At 48.5% G+C, this 23,392-nt stretch overlaps 1 protein-coding gene across 4 annotated transcripts in view; it reads right to left on the bottom strand.

Annotated features, from left to right (window-relative positions):
* CTSE (cathepsin E) overlaps positions 1-23,392 on the bottom strand; it is a 293,438-nt gene that overhangs the window by 173,447 nt on the left and 96,599 nt on the right. For all 4 annotated transcript variants that reach the window (XM_040337621.1, XM_040337622.1, XM_040337620.1 and 1 more), the window contains one exon: positions 12,464-12,581. In XM_040337621.1, coding sequence (XP_040193555.1) covers positions 12,464-12,581 — 118 coding nt within the window. The remainder of the gene's footprint in view (positions 1-12,463; positions 12,582-23,392) is intronic.

Raw genomic sequence — 23,392 nt, 5'->3', positions numbered from 1 at the left:
TACTGGCTTGTCCTGCATCCAGCGTTCTTTCAGAACGCACATTCAGTGCTGCTGGAGGCTTTGTGACCGATCACAGGGTGCGCCTCTCCACCGACTCAGTCGATCGACTGACCTTCATAAAAATGAATCAGGCTTGGATCAACACCAGCTACCAAGCACCTGATGCTGATGTAACTGAATAATTTTTTTGAAATGTCAGATCCCTTGGAGACTGCCTATGCTAATGCTGAGTCACTGTCCTGTTATGCTGACTGAATATCCTTTTCCTCCTCAATGATCTTGCTGATAGCTAGTAAGAACATTGTTGGTTCTGGGCACCGCCACCAGTGCCTAAGGCCCTACTTTTCTGCCCCTGTTTAACAGGGGCGTATAATAACAATCTTTGATGCAATTTTTTGCATGTGGCTCTTTGCTGCGCTCCAATTACAGTATCTGTCAGGGGTTGCAGTGTTGTGGCACTGTCAGCAGTGCCTAAGGCCCAATTCTTCTGCCCCTGTTTATCAGGGGATTATAATAACAATTTTTGATGCAATACTTTGCATGTGGCTCTTTGCTGCGCTCCAACTAGAGTATCTGTGAGGGGTTGCAGTGTTGTGGCACCAGTGCCTAAGGCCCAATTTTTCTGCCCCTGTTCAACAGGGGCATGTAATTACAATTCTTGATCTAATATTTCACAGCAGGGCGTTCCAGCGCCCATCAAGACTAACTGTGAGGGCTTACAGTGTTGTGGCAACACCAACACCTAGGGCCCAAATTTATGCAGAGTATATACGGCAGGCCCCTACTTTCAAACATCCAACTTACAAACAACTCCTACTTGCAAACGGAAGGAGACAACAGGAAGTGAGAGGAAATCTACCCCTAGGAAGGGAAATTATGTTCTGTAAAAGGTATCTCATGTCCCCTGATGCTTTATCACATATCCTTGTTTCACAAAACAAAACTAATTTTCAAAAAATCATTTGTCATTGGGAAAATAAGTGAGGTGCAATCTTCTGAACAGATGCACACAGACAGCAAAACAAATGTTACAGGGGTGATAACCCTTCTCTATGTTTTCAGAAAACCTTAAAAAAAGACTTTATGTCTGAGGCCCCGTACTCACGACCAAACATGTCTGCTGAAACTGGTCCGCAGACCAGTTTCAGCAGACATGTTTGGCCGTGTGTTGGCCCGAGCGGACCATTTTCGGGCGGATCGGACAGGTTTCCAGCGGACAACTGTTTCCAGGACTTGCTTTAAAACAGTCCGCTGGAAACCTGTCCGCCCGGACATGTACGGTCGTCTGTACAGACCTACCGTACATGTCCTGCCGCCCGCCATTCCTCGCATGCGTCGAATGACTTCGACGCATGCGTGGAAGCATTTTAAAGGCGGGCCGCCCACGTCGCCGCGTCATTGTCGCGGCGACACCGCGTCATCGACGCGGCGACACCGCGGACACGCCCCGCGTATTGTTTACGCGCGGACCTCTGTTCGATGGTGTGTATAGCCATCGAACAGAAGTCCCCGGGCAGTCCCCGGCCAGACATGTCCGATGGAAACGGTCTGCAGACCGTTTTCATCGGACATGTCCTGCCGTGAGTACAAGGCCTTCAGCTACACTTTAAAGAAGTACCAGTTGAAAATTACAAAACAGATTCTACTTAACAACAAACCTACAGTCCCTGGCCCAGATTCAGGTAGATTTGCCCATTAGTTGCACATGTGAAGAGCAGCTGATTTGCTCTGCGCTGGGGCAAATTGGAAAGATTGCCACCTGATTCAGGATTCCTTTTGTCTGCTAACTTGCTCCTTTGTAAGGCAAAAATCAAGGCCTAAGGCAGCGCAAGTGAAAGTGGGTGTGCCCTATGCAAATGATCTTTTTTCCACTCAGCAGTGGTTTGCGCCTATTTTCAGGGCAAATTTTGCCCACCTGCTTGCACTGAGCAAATAAATAGGGGCAGACCTGCGCAGGTCCTATGCAAAATTACATCCTGCTTTTCCCACCCCCCCCCCCCTGAGCAAGGTAATTTTGCCCTTTGCTGCGAGATGGCACCTCCCGGCCCAAAAAAAAAGAGGAAGGCTAATTTTGTGGCAGCGGAGATGGAGATCATGCTCGCGGCACTGACGCGCTATACTGCTGTTCTGTATGGCGCTGAACGCCAAAATACTACCGTAGCCCAAAGGAGGGCAATATTTGAGGCGATAACCTTAGACATCAATGCCCTGGGCTTTGAGGACTGGACTTGGATGGACATCCAGAAAAAGTTCACGGACATGCGGCAAAATTGTCCTCATTAAAAAGCACAGCAGGGGCACCGGAGGAGGACCAGCCTGTTCTGTGCGACTCAATCCGGAGGAGGAGGTCATCTCTCAGAGTCTAGCGCTGGAGCAGGTGGAGGGACTGCCAGGCTATGACTCCACTGTTGGGGACTTGTGTACTGGTAAGTTTTTTGTTTCTCATATCTGCTGTGTATCATGGGAGGGGGTAGAAGTGAACATATGAGGGGGTAGAAGGGAACATGTAACAAGTTTTGTTTTCTCATATTCGCTGTGTATCATGGGAGGGGGTAGAAGTGAACATATGAGTGGGTAGAAGGGAACATGTAACAAGTTTTTGTTTCTCATATTCGCTGTGTATCATGGGAGGGGGTAGAAGTGAACATATGAGGGGGTAGAAGGGAACATGTAACAAGTTTTTGTTTCTCATATTCGCTGTGTATCATGGGAGGGGGTAGAAGTGAACATATGAGGGGGTAGAAGGGAACATGTAACAAGTTTTTGTTTCTCATATTCGCTGTGTATCATGGGAGGGGGTAGAAGTGAACATATGAGGGGGTAGAAGGGAACATGTAACAAGTTTTTGTTTCTCATATTCGCTGTGTATCATGGGAGGGGGTAGAAGTGAACATATGAGGGGGTAGAAGGGAACATGTAACAAGTTTTTGTTTCTCATATCTGCTGTGTATCATGGGAGGGGGTAGAAGGGAACATATGATAAGTGTGTTGCTCCAGCAACATTTTTGTTTTGTGTCATCCACAGATGTTGATGATGAGGCTGGGCCGTCGTTGGCTGTAGGGCGACCCACGCCATCCCCAGAACACCATGGGGTGCAGTCAGGCCCTCTGCAGATCCTGGGCATGTTGGTGGAGGAGGATTTCGGCCAGAGTCCATCTAGGGAGGAGGAAGTGGTGGAGGAGGCCGTTATCCTCAATCTGGAGGAAGCAGTGTCCCTCCAGGAGGATCCCACCATCCCTGACCGACCCACCACCCCCCCGACCATAACATCATCCCCCTCCAGGGCAAGCCCCTCCAGTGTCCCTCCCTCCAGTGTCCCTCCCTCCAGTGTCCCTCCCTCCTGTGTGACCCCCTCCCCTTCTGCTCCCTCAGTTCGTGCCCCAGCCTCTCCTCCAAGGAAGGCTCTTTCTAAAACTAGGGGTGTACCCTCCAGCCTCCGTGAGGGTCTGCAGGAGTAGCAGGCCCGGCAGACCCACCATATAGGGGAGATGGTGGGAGACCTGAGGTGGGTGGCGGACAGCCTGGCATCCTCCTCCTCCTCTGTCCAGCAGGCCCTCACCCACCATGCTGACCGGGGGGACCGACAGAATAAGACCCTGGAGGATGTTAGTGGCAACTGCGCAGCCATTGTGACCTGTCTGGTTGAACAGCAGGATGCCACTGCATTATTAACTTCGGAGGTGAGCAGGTTGGCAGGTGCGGTGGAGGCCAACACTGCTGCTGTGCAGGAGGAGGGGAGACTTACCCGACGGCAGTTGAGGATCACCACCACATGGCAGATGAGGATGTTGGGACAGACCAACACCGTCCTCAACCGCCTGGCCAACGCCATGGAGGGCTTGCAGGCACCACCTGCCAGGAGAGATGAAGTAGGGGTTGATGCTCCCCCCCCTCCATCCCCACCCCATGCTCCACCACGGCGTCTGAGGAGCCAGAGCCGGGGCACCCTTGGGCCAAGGATGTCCAAAAGAAAAAAATAATTTATGACCATTTTTTTTTTTTTGGTGGCTCAGATTATGAGCTTGTTTTTTGGTTATGCTCAGATTTTGATTTTTTTTTTATTGATGCTCAGATTATGAGCTTTTTTTTATTTTGTAGCTGCCCCTGGCATGTTGGCACACAGATGTATGATCCAGAAAGTGTGGGTGCTCTGCTTGTTCAGCTCGTCCGTCTTGGTGCTGCTGTAGTTGCTCTCCAGCTGACCTGTGGCCATCTGTTGCTAACTTGCCCCTGCTTTTATAAAGTGCAAATTTGCCCCGGCCAAACAGCTTGCGCGCTTTGGGAGCAAAATGCTCCTCACACGCGCAAGTTTATGAATCAGTGGCAGTTCCTCATTTGCATATTTGCTGAGGGAAAACCATGAGAGCGCAAGTTGCTCCCTGAGCAAAATTGCCCCTTAATTGCGCCGGGGCAGAGAAACTGCCTCCGTGCAAAAATGGCACATTTCAGGCTTAGCTTGCTTTCTGGGTCACCCGCAAATTTGCCTGGGAGCAAATCCGTACTTGAGCGGCGCAAATCACACTTGCTCCCGCGCAAGTCGTACCTGAATCTGGGCCCCTGTCTTGTTTGCACCGTATACTGCTGTTCAAAGTATATATGGCCAAAGAAGCTTGTAATGACATGGGGGGAGGGGCGGGGGAAACCCATGCTATTTTTCTCAGTGATTTTCATCCATATTGCAGGGACCAAACATTACATTAAAGCCGCAAGCAGTCTTAAATGACTTTTTTCTTATAGTAATCTCATTTTGTGCAGGGACAGTTCTAAACACGTGCCACCTCACAGGCATACTATAGACACCCAGCAGGTACGCTATTTAAAGGAATACATTTTTTATTTTTTCACTTTAACCACTTAAGCCCCGGACCTTTAGGCAGCTAAATGCCCAGGCCAGGTTTTGCGATTCGGCACTGCGTCGCTTTAACAGACAATTGCGCGGTCGTGCGACGGGGCTCCCAAACAAAATTGACGTCCTTTTTTCCCCCACAAATAGAGCTTTATTTTGGTGGTATTTGATCACCTCTGCGTTTTTTATTTTTTGCGCTATAAACAAAAATAGAGCAATATTTTTTACTTTTTGCTATAATAAATATCCCCCAAAAACATATATACATTTTTTTTCCCTCAGTTTAGGCCAATATGTATTCTTCTACCTATTTTTGGTAAAAAAAAACACAATAAGCGTTTATCGATTGGTTTGCGCAAAATTTATAGCATTTACAAAATAGGGGATATTTTTTTCATTGCATTTTTATTAATTATTTTTTTTTTACTACTAATGGCGGCGATCAGCGATTTTTTTCATGACTGCGACATTATGGCGGACACTTCGGACAATTTTGACACATTTTTGGAACCATTGTAATTTTCGCAGCAAAAAATGCATTTAAATTGCATTGTTTATTGTGAAAATGACAGTTGCAGTTTGGAAGTTAACCACAGGGGGGGTGTGGCTGTAGGTCTGACGTCATCGATCGTGTCTCCCTATAAAAGGCATGACACGATCGATGCAGCCGCCACAGTGAAGCACGGGGAAGCCGTGTTTACATACGGATTGCCCCCCGCGGGTTTCCGACCACCGCATGTACCGGGGGGGTCCCGATCGAACCCCCGACCCGCGGAAAGGCAGGGACGTACATGTACACCCATATGCCTGTACATGCCATTCTGTGGACGTACATATACATGCGGCGGTCGTTAAGCGGTTAAGCATCATTAAAATCGCTGCTTCAGAAAAAACGACAGTTTTAAAACTTTTTTTCCATTGATACATGTTCCCTGGGGCAAGTCCCGGGGTTCTCAAAGATGTTTTCCGACAATAACTTGCATATTAGGCTTTAAAATGAGCACTATTGAATTCGAACGTTCGAGTCCCATAGACGTCAATGGGGTTTTAAATATTCGCGCGAACGTTCGGTCCGTTCGAAAGTTCTGGTGCAAACCGAACGCGGGGGTGTTCGGCTCATCCCTACTTGGTAATATACGGGGACAGCAAAGCCAACAGAGGGTGAAAAACAGGGTCCGTCATCTGGGAAAAAAAATCCGGAAATCATCAGGGTTATTCTCCTGAATATCCCTGAGCAAAAACAGAATCAGAGGCGTCTCCAGCTTTCATATTTAGGGGGGGCCAATGGGGGGGCAGGAACAAAAGTAGGGGGGTAACTATAAAATTAAATTATATATATATCCTGGGGCCCTTTACTACGATCCCACAACGGGCCCTTTCACATGTTCTGCAGTGAACTCCCTACTATACTGGGGCCCCCCAGGGTGCCCCGAAAACATGAGATATATGTCACCAGCACACCAAGAAAATATAAGGGTCCAAAGCAGTGGGAGAACTATCAGGGTTGCAAAGGTTGTCTTGCCACTGGGCCCTGGTGTTCTGCCACTGTGGGGTTCCCCAGCTGTCCTGTCCCTGCTATTGACAGCACTAGCCTGGCATCTGTCTCCTTGGCAGCGGTGGCAGTCTATTAGGGCCTAGTGCTGGTAACATTATGGGTGCATGCAGGGGAAGGCTGGCACTATTGGTTATAGAGAGCTGAGCCCCCAGCTGGTCACCTAGCAGCAGTAATGCTGTATAACCTTCCCTGTTGACATGCTGATCGGGCTGTGATCCAGGTGATGCTCCCATTTAGATCTAATAAACACAGTATGTATTCGCATCAATAGTACAACCACATATATATAATCAACTGTATGTTCAGCAGCCATGTGGGCTCTATGCCTGTAAGGTGTGGGCTTTGATCAATAAAATCACTAATATTTAACACTAGGATTTGACTAGGAGCCAGTGGTGTAACTAGAACCTTTAGGGCCCCGATGCAAGAAACCATGAAGGGCCCCCCTAACCCCCCAGACAGTGCTCTTTTCTCCGAGCCTGGTGGCGGAACAACAGGACCCGATCGCAAGTGGGTGGCTGCATATAAAGGAACCGATTTCTCCATTTCCCCCTGCTTCTCCTCTTCTCCCTCTCCCTCCCGCAGGCATTCAGCGACTGCAGGAGGAAAATGGAGAGATTGGTTCCTCTATGCCAGTATTTCTCAATATTTTTCCAGCCAGGGCACCCTTGAAGTATGCCCATAGGTGAATGGGGCTGCACTGAAACCACCCTGCAACTGTGTGCATTGCATGCAGTTGCAGCATAGTGATGATGCATTTAAGGGGTTAAAACAGGCGGTCAGGAGGCAACATATTGCATCTTTACCGGCTGTCAAATGCCTCTGAAAAGCGATCTAAGCATTGATCACTTTTCAGTGTAACAGCATTTTTTTGCTGGTACTATGAACAAGCAAAACAAAAAAAAATCGGTTCTGATTGTACATATATAGGGGGTCATGTAAACACACATACATATACACTGTATATATACATATACACACACTTATATAAATACACACACACACACACACATAAAAACCAGTGGCAGCTGGTGTTCAAAATTTTTGGTAGGACGCAAGCAAACTGAAAAATTCTTTAAAAAAACAACAATTGCAGCGTCACTGTGCCCATCAAACGCAGCCACTGTGCCCATCAAACGCAGCAACTGTGCCCATCAACCACAGCCTCTGTGCCATCAACTGCAGCCACTGTGCCCTCAAACACAGCCACTTTGCCCATCAAAATGCAGCCACTGTGCCCATCAAAATGCAGCCACTGTGCCCATCAAAACGCAGCCACTGTGCCCATCAAACGTTGCAACTGTGCCCATCAAATGCAGCCACTGTGCCCATCAACCACAGTCACTGTGCCCATCAACTGCAGCCACTTTGCGCTCAAACACAGCCACTGTGTCCATCAAAACACTGCAACTGTGCCTATCAAACGCAGCCACTGTGCCCATCAAACACAGTCACTGTGCCCATCAAACACAGCCACTGTGCCATCAACTGCAGCCAGTGTGACCATCAAATGCAGCCACTGTGCCCATCAACCGCAGCCACTGTGCCCATCAACCGCAGCCACTGTGCCCATCAAACCCAGTGACTGTGCCCATCAAACACAGCGACTGTGCCATCAACCACAACCACTGTGCCATCAAATGTAGCCACTGTGCCCATCAAACACAGCCACTGTGCCCATCAAACACAGCCACTGTGCCCATCAAACACAGCCACTGTGCCCATCAACCACAGCCACAATGCCATCAATCAAAGCCACTGTGCCCTCAACCGCAGCCACTGTGCCCATCAAACACAGCCACTGTGCCCATCAAACACAGCCACTGTGCCCATCAACCACAGCCACAATGCCATCAATCAAAGCCACTGTGCCCTCAACCGCAGCCACTGTGCCCATCAAACGCAGCCACTGACTGTGCCATCAACCACAGCCACTGTGCCATCAAATGTAGCCACTGTGCCCTCAAATATAGTCACTGTGCCCATCAAACACAGTGACTGTGCCCATCAACCACAGCCACTGTGCCATCAAATGTAGCCACTGTGCCCATCAAACACAGCCACTGTGCCCAGCAAACACAGCCACAGTGCCATCAATCAAAGCCAATGTGCCCTCAACCGCAGCCACTGTGCCCTCAACCGCAGCCACTGTGCCCATCAAACGCAGCCACTGTGCCCATCAAACGCAGCCACTGACTGTGCCATCAACCACAGCCACTGTGCCATCAACCGTAGCCACTGTGCCATCAACCGCAGCACATACAGTAGATTAAAAAAGTCAGTGCTTTACCTTAGCTCTTCCTGCCGGGTACTGCACTGTAGGGGGAGACAAAGAGCACAGCACACACTTCTTTTGCTTTGTAATCAGTGTGACGAGCTCCCCGCACACAGTGCCGAATACAGTTCGGCTTAGGATCGGGGAGCTCATCTCCGCTCCTCCTATCGATGTACTGTATACAGGGGGCCCTCGAGGGCCCCCTGTAGCAAGGGGCCCGGTCGCCATTGCGATCTCAGCGACCCCTATAATTCCGCCACTGCTAGGAGCATCACCTGGATTGCATCTTGATCAGCATGTCAGAGAAGGCCCCACTGCTGCTAAGCAACCTGCAGGGAGCTCAACTATCTACAACCAATAGAGATGGGCTTGGGTGTGTTGAAAAACTCACATGCCCGATCCCGCTAGGAAGCCGACACTCCACAGTGCTAATCACAGTCAGTGAGGCATTTCCTGGTATGTGCATCTGTGGACTGGGAAATATCTCACTGCCTGTGATTAGCCCTGTGCAGTTTGGGCTTCCTGGCAGGCTCTGGCATGTGGAATTTTGAACATGCCCAGCCCATCTCTAACAACTGTTAGATATAATCTTTCAGGGGCTAAACAAAAGTATCAGGCAGACAGTCATTTCTGCTGTTTGTCTTTCTCAGCCCCATAAAGTAACCAGCACTGGGTTCCAATGTGCTGCTGCCGCAGCTGCCATGGAGACAGAGACCAGCACTGTGAATAGCCGGGACAGGACAGCAACTCTGGTTGTTCCAGCACTGGTCCACACTTTGAGGATTCCCCCATCCACCTATAATGTGTACCTAATAGTTGAATGAACAAAAGTGATCAATGTATGGGCTGCCTAAGAGCTAAGACCAGCCATAGACAGTTTAAATCTCAGCTGGTTCAGCAGGAACTGGCTGAGATTTGAACCATTAATGAGCAGATTCTCTTACGATTATCACTAGTGGTTGCTATAGCCACTAGTGATAATCACTGTTTGTCGGAAGAATATAATTGCTGGGCAGGAGGGATATTCCCCTGTCAGCACTGTCTGTGTTGATGGGGGAATCATGCAAGCTTCTTTTCTGCAATCTGTGGATGCAGGAAGGAAATTTGCACCGTATATTACCTGCCTAACTGAAAGTGAAAGTAAATTGTGAATGTCTTGATAGAACAGGAGAGGGGGAGGGATACAGATGGGGGAGAGAAGGGATGGAGATAATGCAGTTCAGTAATTACAGTGTACTGCAGTCTGCAGTGCACACACTTAAACACGGTCCAGGCTAGAATCTCAGGCATCATTCACACACAGCCAGGAATGCTGCTGATTTTCATATTTCCCACCCACACATCCCCTCTCTTCAGATACAGCATGCCGGGATAGTGTGGGCGGTACTGAAAGGAGAAGGAGGAGGAGCTGTATTCCTCCCTGCTCTTGTCCTAAGGACGGGAGAAATCAGTCTGTTTTTTCAGTAACTGAGAGGAGGGCTTGCCCCCCCCCCACAGAGCTCATGGAGTCCTTCCTGCAACTTGCTCTTCTCCGTGCCAATGAGGATGCAGGGGAAGGACCAGATCGGGCAGCTGTGGTTGTGTGAGCGCTCGCGTTATGCAGTGTCAGCAAGCAGAGGGAGGGGGAGGAATCCCCCTGCAGAGCTGACAAAACTTTGTAAATAAGTACGTTTTATCCTTCACGGTTGGGCACAGATGGGGCGGCACGGATGGGCACAGATGGGGCGGCACGGATGGGCACAGATGGGGTGGCACGGATGGGCACAGATGGGGTGGCACGGATGGGCACAGATGACGCTGCACGTATGGGCACAGATGAGGCGACACAGATGGGCACAGATGGGCGGCACGTATGTACTGTAATATTGTGTACTGATGGATGCCAATCAGTGCCAAACAATGCCTGCCAATCAGTGATGCCCATTGTGGGCACTGATTGGCATCCATTGTGGGCACTGATTGGCATCCATTGTGTGCACTGATGGCATCCCTGGTGGTCTAGTGTGACATACCTGGTGGTGGGCATCCCTGGTGGTCTGGTGGCATCCCTGGTGGTTAGGTGGAATCCCTGGTGGTCTAGTGTGGGCATCCTCGGGGGGCTGCGCTGATAATCGATCAGCACAAACCCCCCCTGTCAGACGCAAGTGAGGAAAAGCCAATCACGGCTGCTCTTGTTTACATCGTGATCAGCCGTGATTGGACAAGGCTGATCACGTGGTAAAGAGTCTCTGACGGAGACTCTTTACCTAGATCTGTGTTGCGGGGTATCAGACTGACACCCCACAACAACGATCGCCGCGATGCGCGCCCCCGGGGGCGCGCAGCGACTCAATATCCTAAAGGACATCATATGACATCCAGTCAGGATATTGATACCACTTTGCCACCATCCTTTTGCAATAGAGCGGGCAGCAAGTGGTTAAGACCTTTGTTTGTCAACCCCTTAACTATTAGCCTCAAAAATGGACAAAACTGATTCTCAAAATTCACCTCTTATTGAATACAGTAGGGTTCACATTAAAGTTTGCAATTTGTGGATTTTTAATGAGTTCACCAAATGTTCCTGCAAATCAGCAGATTTTCTCATCACTACTTGTGAACTCTTGGGTGTAGGGTAAGTCAGGAAGTGAAGGTTGGAAGCAATCTGCAGCTACAGGGAGGCTGAAGGTGCAGTTCCAGGATGAAGGAATAAGCAAACTGTAGATTGTGGGTTGTGGAGCAATGCATGAGAGCAGTGTGCTGTCTGGACTATAGCCGGGGTAACTGTTCGATCAGCATTGCAGTCAATCGGCTGCGCTGCTGATCAGTGTATTCTGACAGTGGAGGATTTCCCGCTGTCAGAATACAGTAACACATTGATAAGCATTCCTCTATTCATCTCACTTGTGAGAATGGGGTAATCAGTTTTTTTCAGAGCAATTTATACATAAAATTATGTATGTATGGCCCGTAAATATAAAGAGGAAAGGTCAGCTGATACTCTTGACCAGCCCAGGCAAACAAACGATAAGGAGCGGCCTCAGCCTACATATCTCCACTATATCACACACCCTGATGCATTTTTCCTCACCCACCAGGCAATCCTATGACTAAGTCCTGGTGGGTGGGGCGAAATGCATCAGGTGTGGTATGGTTGTTCCTTATCGTTTGCTCACCTGGGCTGGTTGAGAGTAATGACAATTTTTTACTCTTTATTTGTAGTAGCCCTCTGGATTGGTATGAGGATAACCTTGCACCCCAAGCTCTGGGATACAGGTATATACTCTCACCCCTACTTTGAGTGCCCCCAAAAGTTATACAACAGGTCAGTATGTATGGCCAACTTTAGAAGTTGATTTATAAAGGACCTGTACAGCCATTTAACCAATGAAAGTGCATATACAGTACATTCTATCTGTGTGAATAGGACAAAAACAAATGCAAATTTTCTTTATTCTGTGTCTTTTGAATGTGAAATTGTTAAAATAAAACAGAAACATTTTGTTACTAGATGATGAAAATACCTTTGATACTTGCATTCATCTTATGGCCAAATGCGAGATTGGGCTTTTCAAATAAATGATTGAACAGTATAAGATATAGCCTATTTATGTTTTGTTTTTTTCTATTCGCACAGAATGAATGTATATGCATGTTCACTGTGCGAATGGCTATGCAAATTCTTCTTTTAAATTAACCCCCTGGGGTTCTGAAACACAGTCATAGTTGGTATACCAACATTAAAAAAAGATTTAAAACCCTGGAAAGGGAAATTGATGTGAGACATATAAAGAGTAAGTTTCTTACTGCATGCTTGACTTGTACAATATATAGATGGCACCCACAGGTTTGAAGACCCGGTGTCAAAGATCACAGTAAACTGTTGAGGAGGTGTACCAATAGAAATCTGCCCAAAATATTCCACCTGCAAAAGAAAAAGAAAATGTATTATGACAGAGGGTGTACATCAGTCTCAGCTGAGCACAGATTGGGGTTAATGGGCCAATCACAGTGGCCCTTTACCATGTGATCAGACATGTCCAATAACAGCTGATCACGGATGTAAACACAGGTTGGTTACCGTTTTTTCCCTCCTCATGCTGACAGCGTGAGGAGAGAAGAAGCGAGCCAATGTGTTAAGGGGACATTGGCAATGATAATCAGGGCACTGATTATCATTGCAGTCCCACCAGTGCTGCCAATCAGTGCTCATCAGTGCTACCATACAGTGCCACTATTTGGGGTGAAATGGTAGGGGTACAATGTACCCCATTACCCATTCACATAGAGGGGGGCGGGATCTGGAGGTCCCCTTTGTTAAAGGGGCTTCCAGATTCTGATAACCCTCCCGCCTGCAGACCCCCACAAGCCTTTGTCCCCATCAACATGAGGACATCCTTCCCATGTTGAGGGCATGTGGCCTGGTACAGTTAAGGAGGGGGGCACTATCTCATCCCCCCCTCTTTCCCTGCGGCCTGCCAGGTTGCGTGCTTGGATAAGGGTCTGGTATGGATTTTTTTGGGGGAACCCCACGCCATTTTTTTCTCATTTTGGCACGGGGTTCCCCTTAAAATCCATACCAGACCTGAAGGGCCTGGTATGGAATTTGGGGGGACCCCCCACGCATTTATTATTTTTTGGGGTTTGGGGTTTCCCTTAATATTCATACCAGACCCAAAGGGCCTGGTAATGGACTGGGGGGGAACCCATGTCATTTTTTCCCATGACTTTTATCTGTATTGCCAGGACCCGACAATTCATTATAGCTGCGAGTAGTTTTAAATGACTTGTTTTCCTTTAGAAATGTCATTTTGTGCAGGGACTGTTATAAACACAGGAAACATGCGCTACTTTACAGGCATACTATAGACACCCCCCAGGTACAAAATTTAAAGGAATATTTCACTTTTATTGTTTCACTTTAAGCATTATTAATAATCACTGCTCCCAAAAAAAATGCAATTTTTAAAACCTTTTTTTGCATTGATACATGTCCCATGGGGCAGGACCCGGGTCCCCAAACACTTTTTATGACAATGTTCGATTCAAACATAAAGCTCATCCCTATCTCTGGGATAGGCAAAAGACAGTATTAGAATTCATGCAGCCATATGCATAGTTCCAGACCTACTATACAGATGCTTTTCAAGCTCTAGATGCAGAGGGAGCTATCAGACTGACAGCAACTGAACTCACAGAGCAGATCTAATTAGCAGACCACAGCTACACTGAGTGCAGTGAGCAAACTATGATTTTACCTAACACACACACACACAGGGTGGTGTGACGGTATTGCAATGATATCCCCGTCAAGCCGTCCCTTCTTCCCATAAAAGAAAATCACAGAATCATCCACACATGAGCCAAGGCTTAATGCTGGAACAAGACAGACTTTAATGGTACAACACCTAGCTTATATGTAATTTACAAAGCTGTTACAATGACAATCTCCGCAGATTATTAGGCAGACACTTCGGAGCCGACCCTAAAAACACATTTTCTTTAGATAATGACATCAGTGGAGTTAATTACTAGTTGTAACAGAATATGTTATCTAGACAGCTTGGCCCCGCATATAGAAGAGATAATTACCACAATGAAGCAATCAGAATAATTAACATGAGCCCCTTCTAATCACAGTAAACAGTAAACACAGGTCTCTGTCACACACACAATAGATCAATAAACATTTCAACAGCCTGTTAGCAGAGGAGTGAGTCACACCTGAAACCACCTTCCCTCTAACACAGCATTAACCAAGCAGGGAGAATTAAATTGAAGCATATAGGCAAAAAGTCCTTCACAATGGCCCCCCTTTTTCTCCCTGCTCCGGCAACCCGGTTGGACCTTTCCTGGTCCAGTAGGGTTGACGGGTTCAGAGCTTTTAGTCCGAGGTTAACTCCGTTTGGCATGACAATCCATCGGCATTCCCGTTTTGCTTGCCTGGGCGATAATGAATCGTAAAGTCATAGGGCTGTAAGGCCAAGCTCCAGCGTAGCAAACGGGCGTTGTCCCCTGAAACCCGGTTAAGCCACACCAAGGGGTTGTGATCGGTGATGAGAGTGAAAGCCCGGCCATAAAGGTAAGGTGTGAGTTTTTTGAGTGCCCATACTAAGGCCAAACACTCTTTTTCAATGGTGGCATAACTGACCTCCCTTGGCAACAGTTTCCGACTCAGGTATGCCACCGGGTGCTCACCTCCATCCTCCCCGATCTGGCTTAGTACTGCCCCCAGTCCAAACATTGCAGCATCTGTGTGGACAATAAATCTTTTGTTAGGATCTGGGGTAACCAACACCGGAGCATTAACCAGAGCAGTCTTTAGGGTTTGGAAAGCCACCTCGCATTCCGGGGACCACAGGACTTGTCGGGGTAGCTTCTTTTTGGTCAAGTCGGTCAGGGGTTTGGCCAGGGCGCTATAGTCGGGTACAAAGCATCTGTAATAGCCGGCTGTGCCCAAGAAAGCCATGACTTGTGTCTTGGTGTGTGGAGTGGGCCAATTGTCAACAGCCTCGATCTTAGCCGGCTCCGGCCGTTGCTTACCACATCCTACTCGGTGGCCCAAATATTGTACCTTCGCCATACCCAAATGACATTTGTCGGGTTTCAGGGTCAGCCCGGCCCCCTTGATCCTATCCAATACTACCCCTACGTGCTCTAGGTGCGCTTCTCATGTATCGCTGTAGATGGCGATGTCATCCAGGTAAGCACAGGCAAAGCTCTGGAGGCCCCCAAGTAACTGATCCACCATCCGTTGGAAGGTGGCTGGGGCGTTCTTCATCCCGAACGGCATAACCCGGAATTGGTATAGGCCGAACGGGGTGATGAAGGCCGACTTGAGTCTGGCATCTTCTGCTAGGGGAATCTGCCAATATCCCTTGCATAGGTCTATTGTGGTCAGATACTTCCCTGCCGAGATACGGTCAAGCAGCTCGTCCATCCGTGGCATCGGATAGGCGTCCGTAACTGTCTTGTCGTTGAGGCGCCGGTAATCTACACAGAAGCGGGTCGTCCCATCCTTCTTTGGCACTAAGACTACCGGCGAGGCCCAAGGACTTTCTGAGGGTTCGATTACGCCTAGCCGAAGCATCTCATCTATTTCCTTCCGCATCCCTTCCCGGACTGCTTCGGGGATACGGTAAGGAGGCTGTCTCAGGGGTGTCTGTCCTGGAGTCTCCACCTTGTGTACGACTAGGCGTGTGTATCCAGGCTCCTGAGAGAATGTGGCCTGTTTTATTTCTAGTAAGCGGCCAGTTTGAGCCCGCTCTTGCGGCTCCAGCTGTTCACCTAGCTGGACTTTCTCTATCTGGGTCATCCCTTCGCTACTGCTCAATAGGTCGGGAAGGGGTAGGGTCTCTGTGTCTTCTCCTGCTGGTGCACAGATAGCGGCTACCTCCTCTGCCCGTTCCTGATAGGCCTTGAGCATGTTGATGTGAAAGGTTCGTTTCACATCTTCATCCTCACAGCTGGCTATCGTGTAGGTAGTGTCGCATATCTGTCCTATAACTTTATAGGGGCCCTGCCAGGCGGCCTGGAGCTTGTCTGTTCGGACCGGCCTTAATACCATGACCTTTTGGCCTATCTGAAAGCTCCGGTGCCTAGCCCGTTGGTCATACCATACCTTCTGGCGCTGTTGGGCCGCCTGGAGGTTCTCTCACACTGTCTGGGCTAATTCCTCCATGCGGTCCCTCAGCTCCAGGACATAAGGTACAACCGGGGTCCCCTCAATTTCTGTTTGCCCCTCCCAGTGATCCTTGATGAGATCTAAGGGCCCCTCACCCGCCTCCCATAGAGAAGTTCGAAGGGTGAGAATCCGGTCGATTCCTGTGGCACCTCTCGGTAGGCAAAGAGAAGGTGCGGCAGGAATTGCTCCCAATCCTTGTACGCCCCCGTGAACGATTTCAACATTTGCTTTAGCGTTCCGTTGAAGCGCTCGCACAGGCCGTTAGTCTGGGGGTGGTATGGGGAGCAAGTCAGGGATTTAACTCCACAGGTTTTCCATATCTGCTGGGTTACCTCGGCCGTGAATTGGGTACCTTGGTCGGACAGAACCTCCTTGGGAAAGCCTACTCGGGAAAATACTTTAACTAGGGCCTCTGCTACGGTCTCAGCCTGTATGTTAGAGAGAGCTACCGCTTCGGGTAATGGGTGGCGTAGTCTACTACGGTGAGTATATACCGCTTGCCGGAACGGCTAGGTTGGGCCAGGGGCCCTATAATGTCCACGGCTACCCTTGTGAACGGTTCTTCAATAATGGGCATGGAAACTAGTTTAGCCTTTGGGTGGTCTCCCTTTTTACCTATACGTTGTCATACCTCGCATGTTTGACAATACGCCCTGACGTCGTCGGATACCCCAGGCCAGAAAAAGTTCTGGGTTATCCGATACCCTGTCTTGCGTATTCCCAAATGGCCTGCCAAGGGTATGTCATGCCCAATCCTCAATAACTCCTGCCGGTACTTCCGGGGAACTACCAGCTGGCATTTTTGCTTAGGCCCTGGGGCATTACCCCGGGTCTCGGTGAGCCTGTACAAGCGGCCTTCCTCCCAGATAAATTGCTCTTTCTCTAACCCCCCTTGGCCCTTCCTGGCTTTCTCTCGATACTTTCTGAGGGAAGGGTCTCCGGTCACCTCCCGCCCAAAGTCCTCTGGGGTGTCCCAGGGTAGGGGTTCCACAGTCAAGGGTAGGTTGGGTTGGCTTACCTGGGTCTCAGTAGGAAGCGGATGGCTCTCGGCAGCGCGACTTTGTGCTCTGGTGGTTACTGCGTGGGCCTCCTGAGCGGTGGTAGAGGCGGACGCCGAAGTCAGGGGGCCAATGTCGTTGCCCAAGATGACTTCAGAAGGTAAGTCTTTCATGACGCCCACATGAACATCGCCAGCTCCCGCACCCCAGTCCAGGTGTACCTATGCAGTAGGAATACGGTATACTGCCCCCCCTGCCACTCTCACAGCAATTGATTTCCCCGGTTTCTCTGATGCATTAATAAGGTGTCTTTGTACCAACGTGATGGTCGCCCCACTGTCTCTTAATCCCCGGGCGGTTTTTCCGTTAACCATGACCAGCTGACAATGTGGTTTTCTGTTGTCCATAATAACAGATTGTACCATGAGGGCTTCGTAAAGGGTGCCCAATGGTTCTTCCTGACCCAGCTCCTGGGATTCCCAAGCCGAGTCTACACAATGGACAAATTTTCTCACCGCTCCAGGTGAGCCCCGTGAGCAATCAAGGGCTGTTGAACCACCAAGGTGCTGGCAATGCTGATGATAGCACAATAGAAGAACGAAAACTGGATAGCCGCACTCTAAATCACTTAAAAAAGTTGTCTTTATTTTTCAACTGTACACACAGTCACTGCAACCAACAAAACACAGTATGGCCGACGCGTTTCGCACTTACAGTCAGTGCTTAGTCATGACTAAGCACTGACTGTAAGTGTGAAACGCGTCGGCCATACTGTGTTTTGCTGGTTTCAGTGACTGTGTGTACAGTTGAAAAATAAAGACAACTTTTTTAAGTGATTTGGAGTGCGGCTATCCAGTTTTCGTTCTTCTAGAGTCTACACAATGGGCTGCTGCTGGTGGGCGGTACCCAGGTTGAGACCAATTTGACCTGGTGTTGTCGTTCATGGGGAAATTCAGCTTGAAGTGACCCAGCTGTTTGCACCGGAAGCAGCGTTATTCATTGTCCTCCTGGCGTGAATAGCGAGGGCTAGATGTCACCGGTCTGTTAGGAGGTTGGTATCTAGCGGCTGGTGGGTGTGAGGGCGCTGTTGGTCGTGGAGGTTGTACCCGTGGTGTGACCTGGTTTGTCTTGCGAGTATCAGCATATTCATCCGCCAACTTCATGGCCTCTGGTAGAGTCACGGGCCTGCGATCTCTCACACAGTCTTTGACATCCGTCTGGATATGATTGTAAAATTGCTCCAGGAGCATTAGTTGCAAAATGTCCTCTGCGGTGGTGGCCTGGCTGCTGTTAACCCAGTTAGAGGCCGACAGGGACAACTGGCATGCCCATTCCGCATAAGAGTCTTTTGTGGTTTTGCATGAGTCCCTGAACTTCTGTCGGTGGGACTCTGGGGTTACTGCATAACGAGCCAGGAGCACTTCTTTAACCCGGGCGTAGCTATGGATATCCTGATCTGGCAAGGTCTGGAAAGCATCAGAAGCTTTGCCTGACAGTTTGCCTGACAATATTGAAACCCACTCTTTTCTAGCTATTCGGTGCAGGTTACATTGTCGCTCAAAATCTGCCAGGTAGTTATCAATTTCACAGTCCTTTTCATCAAAAGCTTTAAAAGCGCTAAACGGAATCTTCCTTGCGTCTGCTGTGCTGTACTCACTGTTCGGAGAATGTGCTGCTGCTTGTTGGACTGCTGCCAGTTTTAACTGTAGTTCTGCATTTACTAACAGGTCCATCACTTTCAGCACTTGTCTCATCCTGTGGGACGATATTCTGCACCACAGTAAAATTTCATCCATGACTCATCTGTGATCTGACAGGTTGTTGGACTGCTGCCAGTTTTAACTGTAGTTCTGTGTTTACTAACAGGTCCATCACTTTCAGCACCACATCCGCCGTTGGGTTCGGACCGAACCATGCTAGCTTCTCTCTCATTAGCTTGTTGGCTGGTGATTCCTCTTCCTGAATCACTGGTGTCTCCATCTCTTGTACTGCTGGCGTTGCTGCAACCAAGTTCTCCCGGTCCATCTCCATTAATTCTTCTATGATGACCCGCTTGGTTTTGTTGCTAGCAATCCTTCCACGAACTTCCAGTAGTTCTTTCAGTGTATTTCTTTTAAGCAGGGTGTACCAGCCTTCCATTCACTGTTCCCAGTGTCTGCTTGGAATCCTGGTGTAAAGGAGAGTAGAAGGGAAAATCCCGCCGCTGCCAACCAGTTGTGACGGTATTGCAATGATATCCCCGTCAAGCTGTCCCTTCTTCCCATAAAAGAAAATCACAGAATCATCCACACATGAGCCAAGGCTTAATGCTGGAACAAGACAGACTTTAATGGTACAACACCTAGCTTATATGTAATTTACAAAGCTGTTACAATGACAATCTCCGCCCCCTCACACTGGGGCTTCCATACAGATTATTAGGCAGACACTTCAGAGCCGACCCTGAAAACACATTTTCTTTAGATAATGACATCAGTGGAGTTAATTACTAGTTGTAACAGAATACGTTATCTAGACAGCTTGGCCCCGCATATAGAAGAGATAATTACCACAATGAAGCAATCAGAATAATTAACATGAGCCCCTTCTAATCACAATAAACAGTAAACACAGGTCTCCTTCACACACACAATAGATCAATTAACATTTCAACAGCCTGTTAGCAGAGGAGTGAGTCACACCTGAAACCACCTTCCCTCTAACACAGCATTAACCAAGCAGGGAGAATTAAATTGAAGCATATAGGCAAAAAGTCCTTCACAGGTGGCAACTAAATTTACCAATTATTTTATCAAAACATATACTAATTCTATCTATCCAAACCTAGCACCTACCTAGGAGGATGCTACAAACTTAATATGAGTTGGACAATATCGAAACAGACTCCCCAAGCATACACAGGGGAAGGTGTTAAACTAGAACACCCTACTACCAGAAGTCAGGCAGTGGAGCAGCATAGTGGAGTGGCTCCTTATTCAAGAACCAAAGATAACAGGATAAAAAAGCTGAAGAGAGAAATCCTTGACTTTAACAAAAAAAAGCCTAATGCCACGTACACACGACCGGTTTTCCCATCGGATAAAAAAAACAATGGTTTTCCCCATGGAATTCCGGGCAAGCTTGTCTTGCATACACACAGTCAGACCAAATTCCGCCCGTCCAAAGCGCGGTGACGTACAACACATACGATGCCACTATAAAGGGGAAGTTTAATTCCAATGGCGCCATCCTTTGGGTTGCTTTTGCTGATCCTCGTGTAAGTAAAAATTTGGTGAGAGACGATTTGCACTTTTCAGCCTCGTGCTTTTCAGTCTGTTACAGCGTGACAAATGTGCTATCTCCATTACTAATGCTACTTTTACCAGAAAGAGCGCTCCCGTCTCATACTTGATTCCGACCATGCACGTTTTTTCCACCATCGGAAAAGCATACAGATGAACAGTTTTCCCGCTAGGATTTTTTCCTGATGGGAAAAAAGAGATCCTGCTTTCTTTTTTTTCCGGCAGTTTTCCCTTCGGAAAAACTGCGATGGAGCATACACATGGTCGGAATTCCTGGCCAAAAGCTCTCATCGCTGTTTTTCCAACGGGAAAAACGGACGTGTGTACGAGGCATAAGAGTAGACCTTGATTGAATCTCATACATGTACTGAAAGAGCCAAATAGGGCTGAAATACAGAGAAAGCATCCAATGGTTTTCCTCCTAATAGAAGCAATGTGGTTACGGTGGTGGCCCATTCTCAGAAAAATAATGAATCTATTTTAGCAGAAATTTTGGCAAAAGATATTGCTGAGTGAGTGGTCCTGTCTCATCCTGTGGGACGATATTCTGCACCACAGTAAAATTTCATCCATGACTCATCTGTGATCTGACAGGTTGTTGGACTGCTGCCAGTTTTAACTGTACTGTCAAGGGTGCGGGCACCAGGGGCGTACTGACCATTCGGTAACTCGGGCTTGGACCGAGTGTTAGGGGGGCCCATGAGCAGCTCAGTATGCAGAATCAAAAAAGCTGCCCCTGCCCCACACGAAAACCCAAATCCTCCCAGATTATTATAATTCCTGGTGCCGCAGTCCAGCCTGCTGGAGCGCGGCGCCGGTGTTCTATCAGGTTATTCATATCCGAGCTGTTAGAGCCCCCCTCAGCCTAAGCTGAGCCAAACCTGTCAGCAGGGAGGAGCGGTGCAGGGAGCTCGAATGACGCTCTGACCCTGCCCCGCCTCTTCCCATGTAGTCTCACTGTTAGTGATTAGAGGCTGATATCGCCTCTCCTTGACTTCTGAGAGCCCCACCCCTCCCACCGAAAGCCCCCCTACCAACAAAAGTACCGCCCCTACCGCCAAAAGCCCCACCCCTGGACCTTCAAGAGCGGGAGGTGAACCCAGCTGTCCAGGTAGGTCTTTTTCATCCTAATTCAGTGGCAATTGATGGTATGGTGGCTGCGCTTGATGGGTACAGTGGCTGCATTTGATGGATACAGCGTCTGCGTTTGATGGGTACAGTGGCTGCATTATTGATGGCACAGTGGTTGTGCTTGATGGGCACAGTGGCTGCATTTTTGATGGGTACATTGGATGCACTTGATTGGCACAGTGGCTGCACTTGATGGGTACAGTGGCCGTGTTTGATGGGTACAGTGGCTGCATTTGATGGGTACAGTGGCTGCATTTGATGATCACAGTGGCTGCGTTTTTTAAGGCACATTGGCTGCGCTTGATGGGCACAGTGGCTGCATTTGATGGGTACAGTGGCTGCGTTTTGGATAACACAGTGGCTGCGTTTGATGGGTACAGTGGCTGCGTTTGATGGGTACAGTGGCTGTGTTTGATGGGTACAGTGGCTGCGTTTTTGATGGCACAGTGGTTGCGCTTGATGGGTACAGTGACTACGCTTGATGGGTACAGTGGCTGCACTTAATGGGCACAGTGGCCACACTTGATGGGTACAGTGGCTGCGTTTGGCACAGTGGCTGCGTTTTTGATGGTACAGTAGCTGCACTTGATGGGTACAGTGGCTTTGCTTGATGGGCACAGTGGCTGCGTTTGATGGGCAGAGTGGCTGCATTTTTGATGGTACAATAGCTGCACTTGATGGGTACAGTGGCTTTGCTTGATGGGCACAGTGGTTGCGTTTTATGGGTACAGTGGCTGCGTTTGATGGGTACAGTGGCTGCGCTTGATGGGTACAGTGACTATGCTTGATAGGTACAGTGCATGATGAGTACAGTGGCAGCGCTTTATGGGTACAGTGGCTACATTTTTGATGGCACATTGGCTGCGCTTGATGGATACAGTGGCTGCATTTGATGCTCACAGTGGCTGTATTTTTAATGGCACAGTGGCTATAATGGATGGGCACAGTGACTGCGTTTGATGAGCACAGTGGCTTAGTTTGATGAGTACAGTGGCTGCATTTTTGATGGCACAGTGGCTGCACTTGATGGGTACAGTGACTACGATTCATGGGTTCTGTGGCTGTGTTTGATGGGTACAGTGGCTGCGTTTGATGGGTACAGTGGCTGCGTTTGATGGGTACAGTGGTTGCGTTTGATGAGCACAGTGGGTGACTGGGGTCAAAGAGAAGGCTAATTTATTAAATGCTTTCTTCAGCTCTGTGTATACAATGAAGCATGGGGGAGCTCATGTCCATAATGGGGGTTGTAGTGACAAAGCCCCAAATCCACAATGGCTCAAAAGTGATATGGTCCAGTAATATTTAGACAGAATAAAGGTGGATAAAGCACCTGGACCAGATGGCATACACCCACGGATCCTAAAAGAATTGAGCTCTGTCATTTCAAATCCATTGTATCTAATTTTTAGGGACTCATTAATGACCGGAATAGTACCACTGGTTTGGCGCAGGGCCAATGTGGTGCCCATATGTAAAAAGGGCACAAAGTCTTTACCAAGTAACTATAGACCTGTTAGTTTAACTTCTATAGTTGGGAAGATAATGGAGAGATTAATAAAAGACCACATAGAGGAGTTCTTGCTGGAAAAAAAAATATTTAAGCAACAGACAGCATGGATTAATGAAAGACAGAAGCTGTCAG

Source organism: Rana temporaria, chromosome 2, assembly GCF_905171775.1.
Source record: "Rana temporaria chromosome 2, aRanTem1.1, whole genome shotgun sequence".
Classification (NCBI taxonomy): domain Eukaryota; kingdom Metazoa; phylum Chordata; class Amphibia; order Anura; family Ranidae; genus Rana; species Rana temporaria.
The sequence above is the reverse complement of the archived record's forward strand: the minus strand, read 5'-3'. Positions and strand labels throughout refer to the sequence as shown.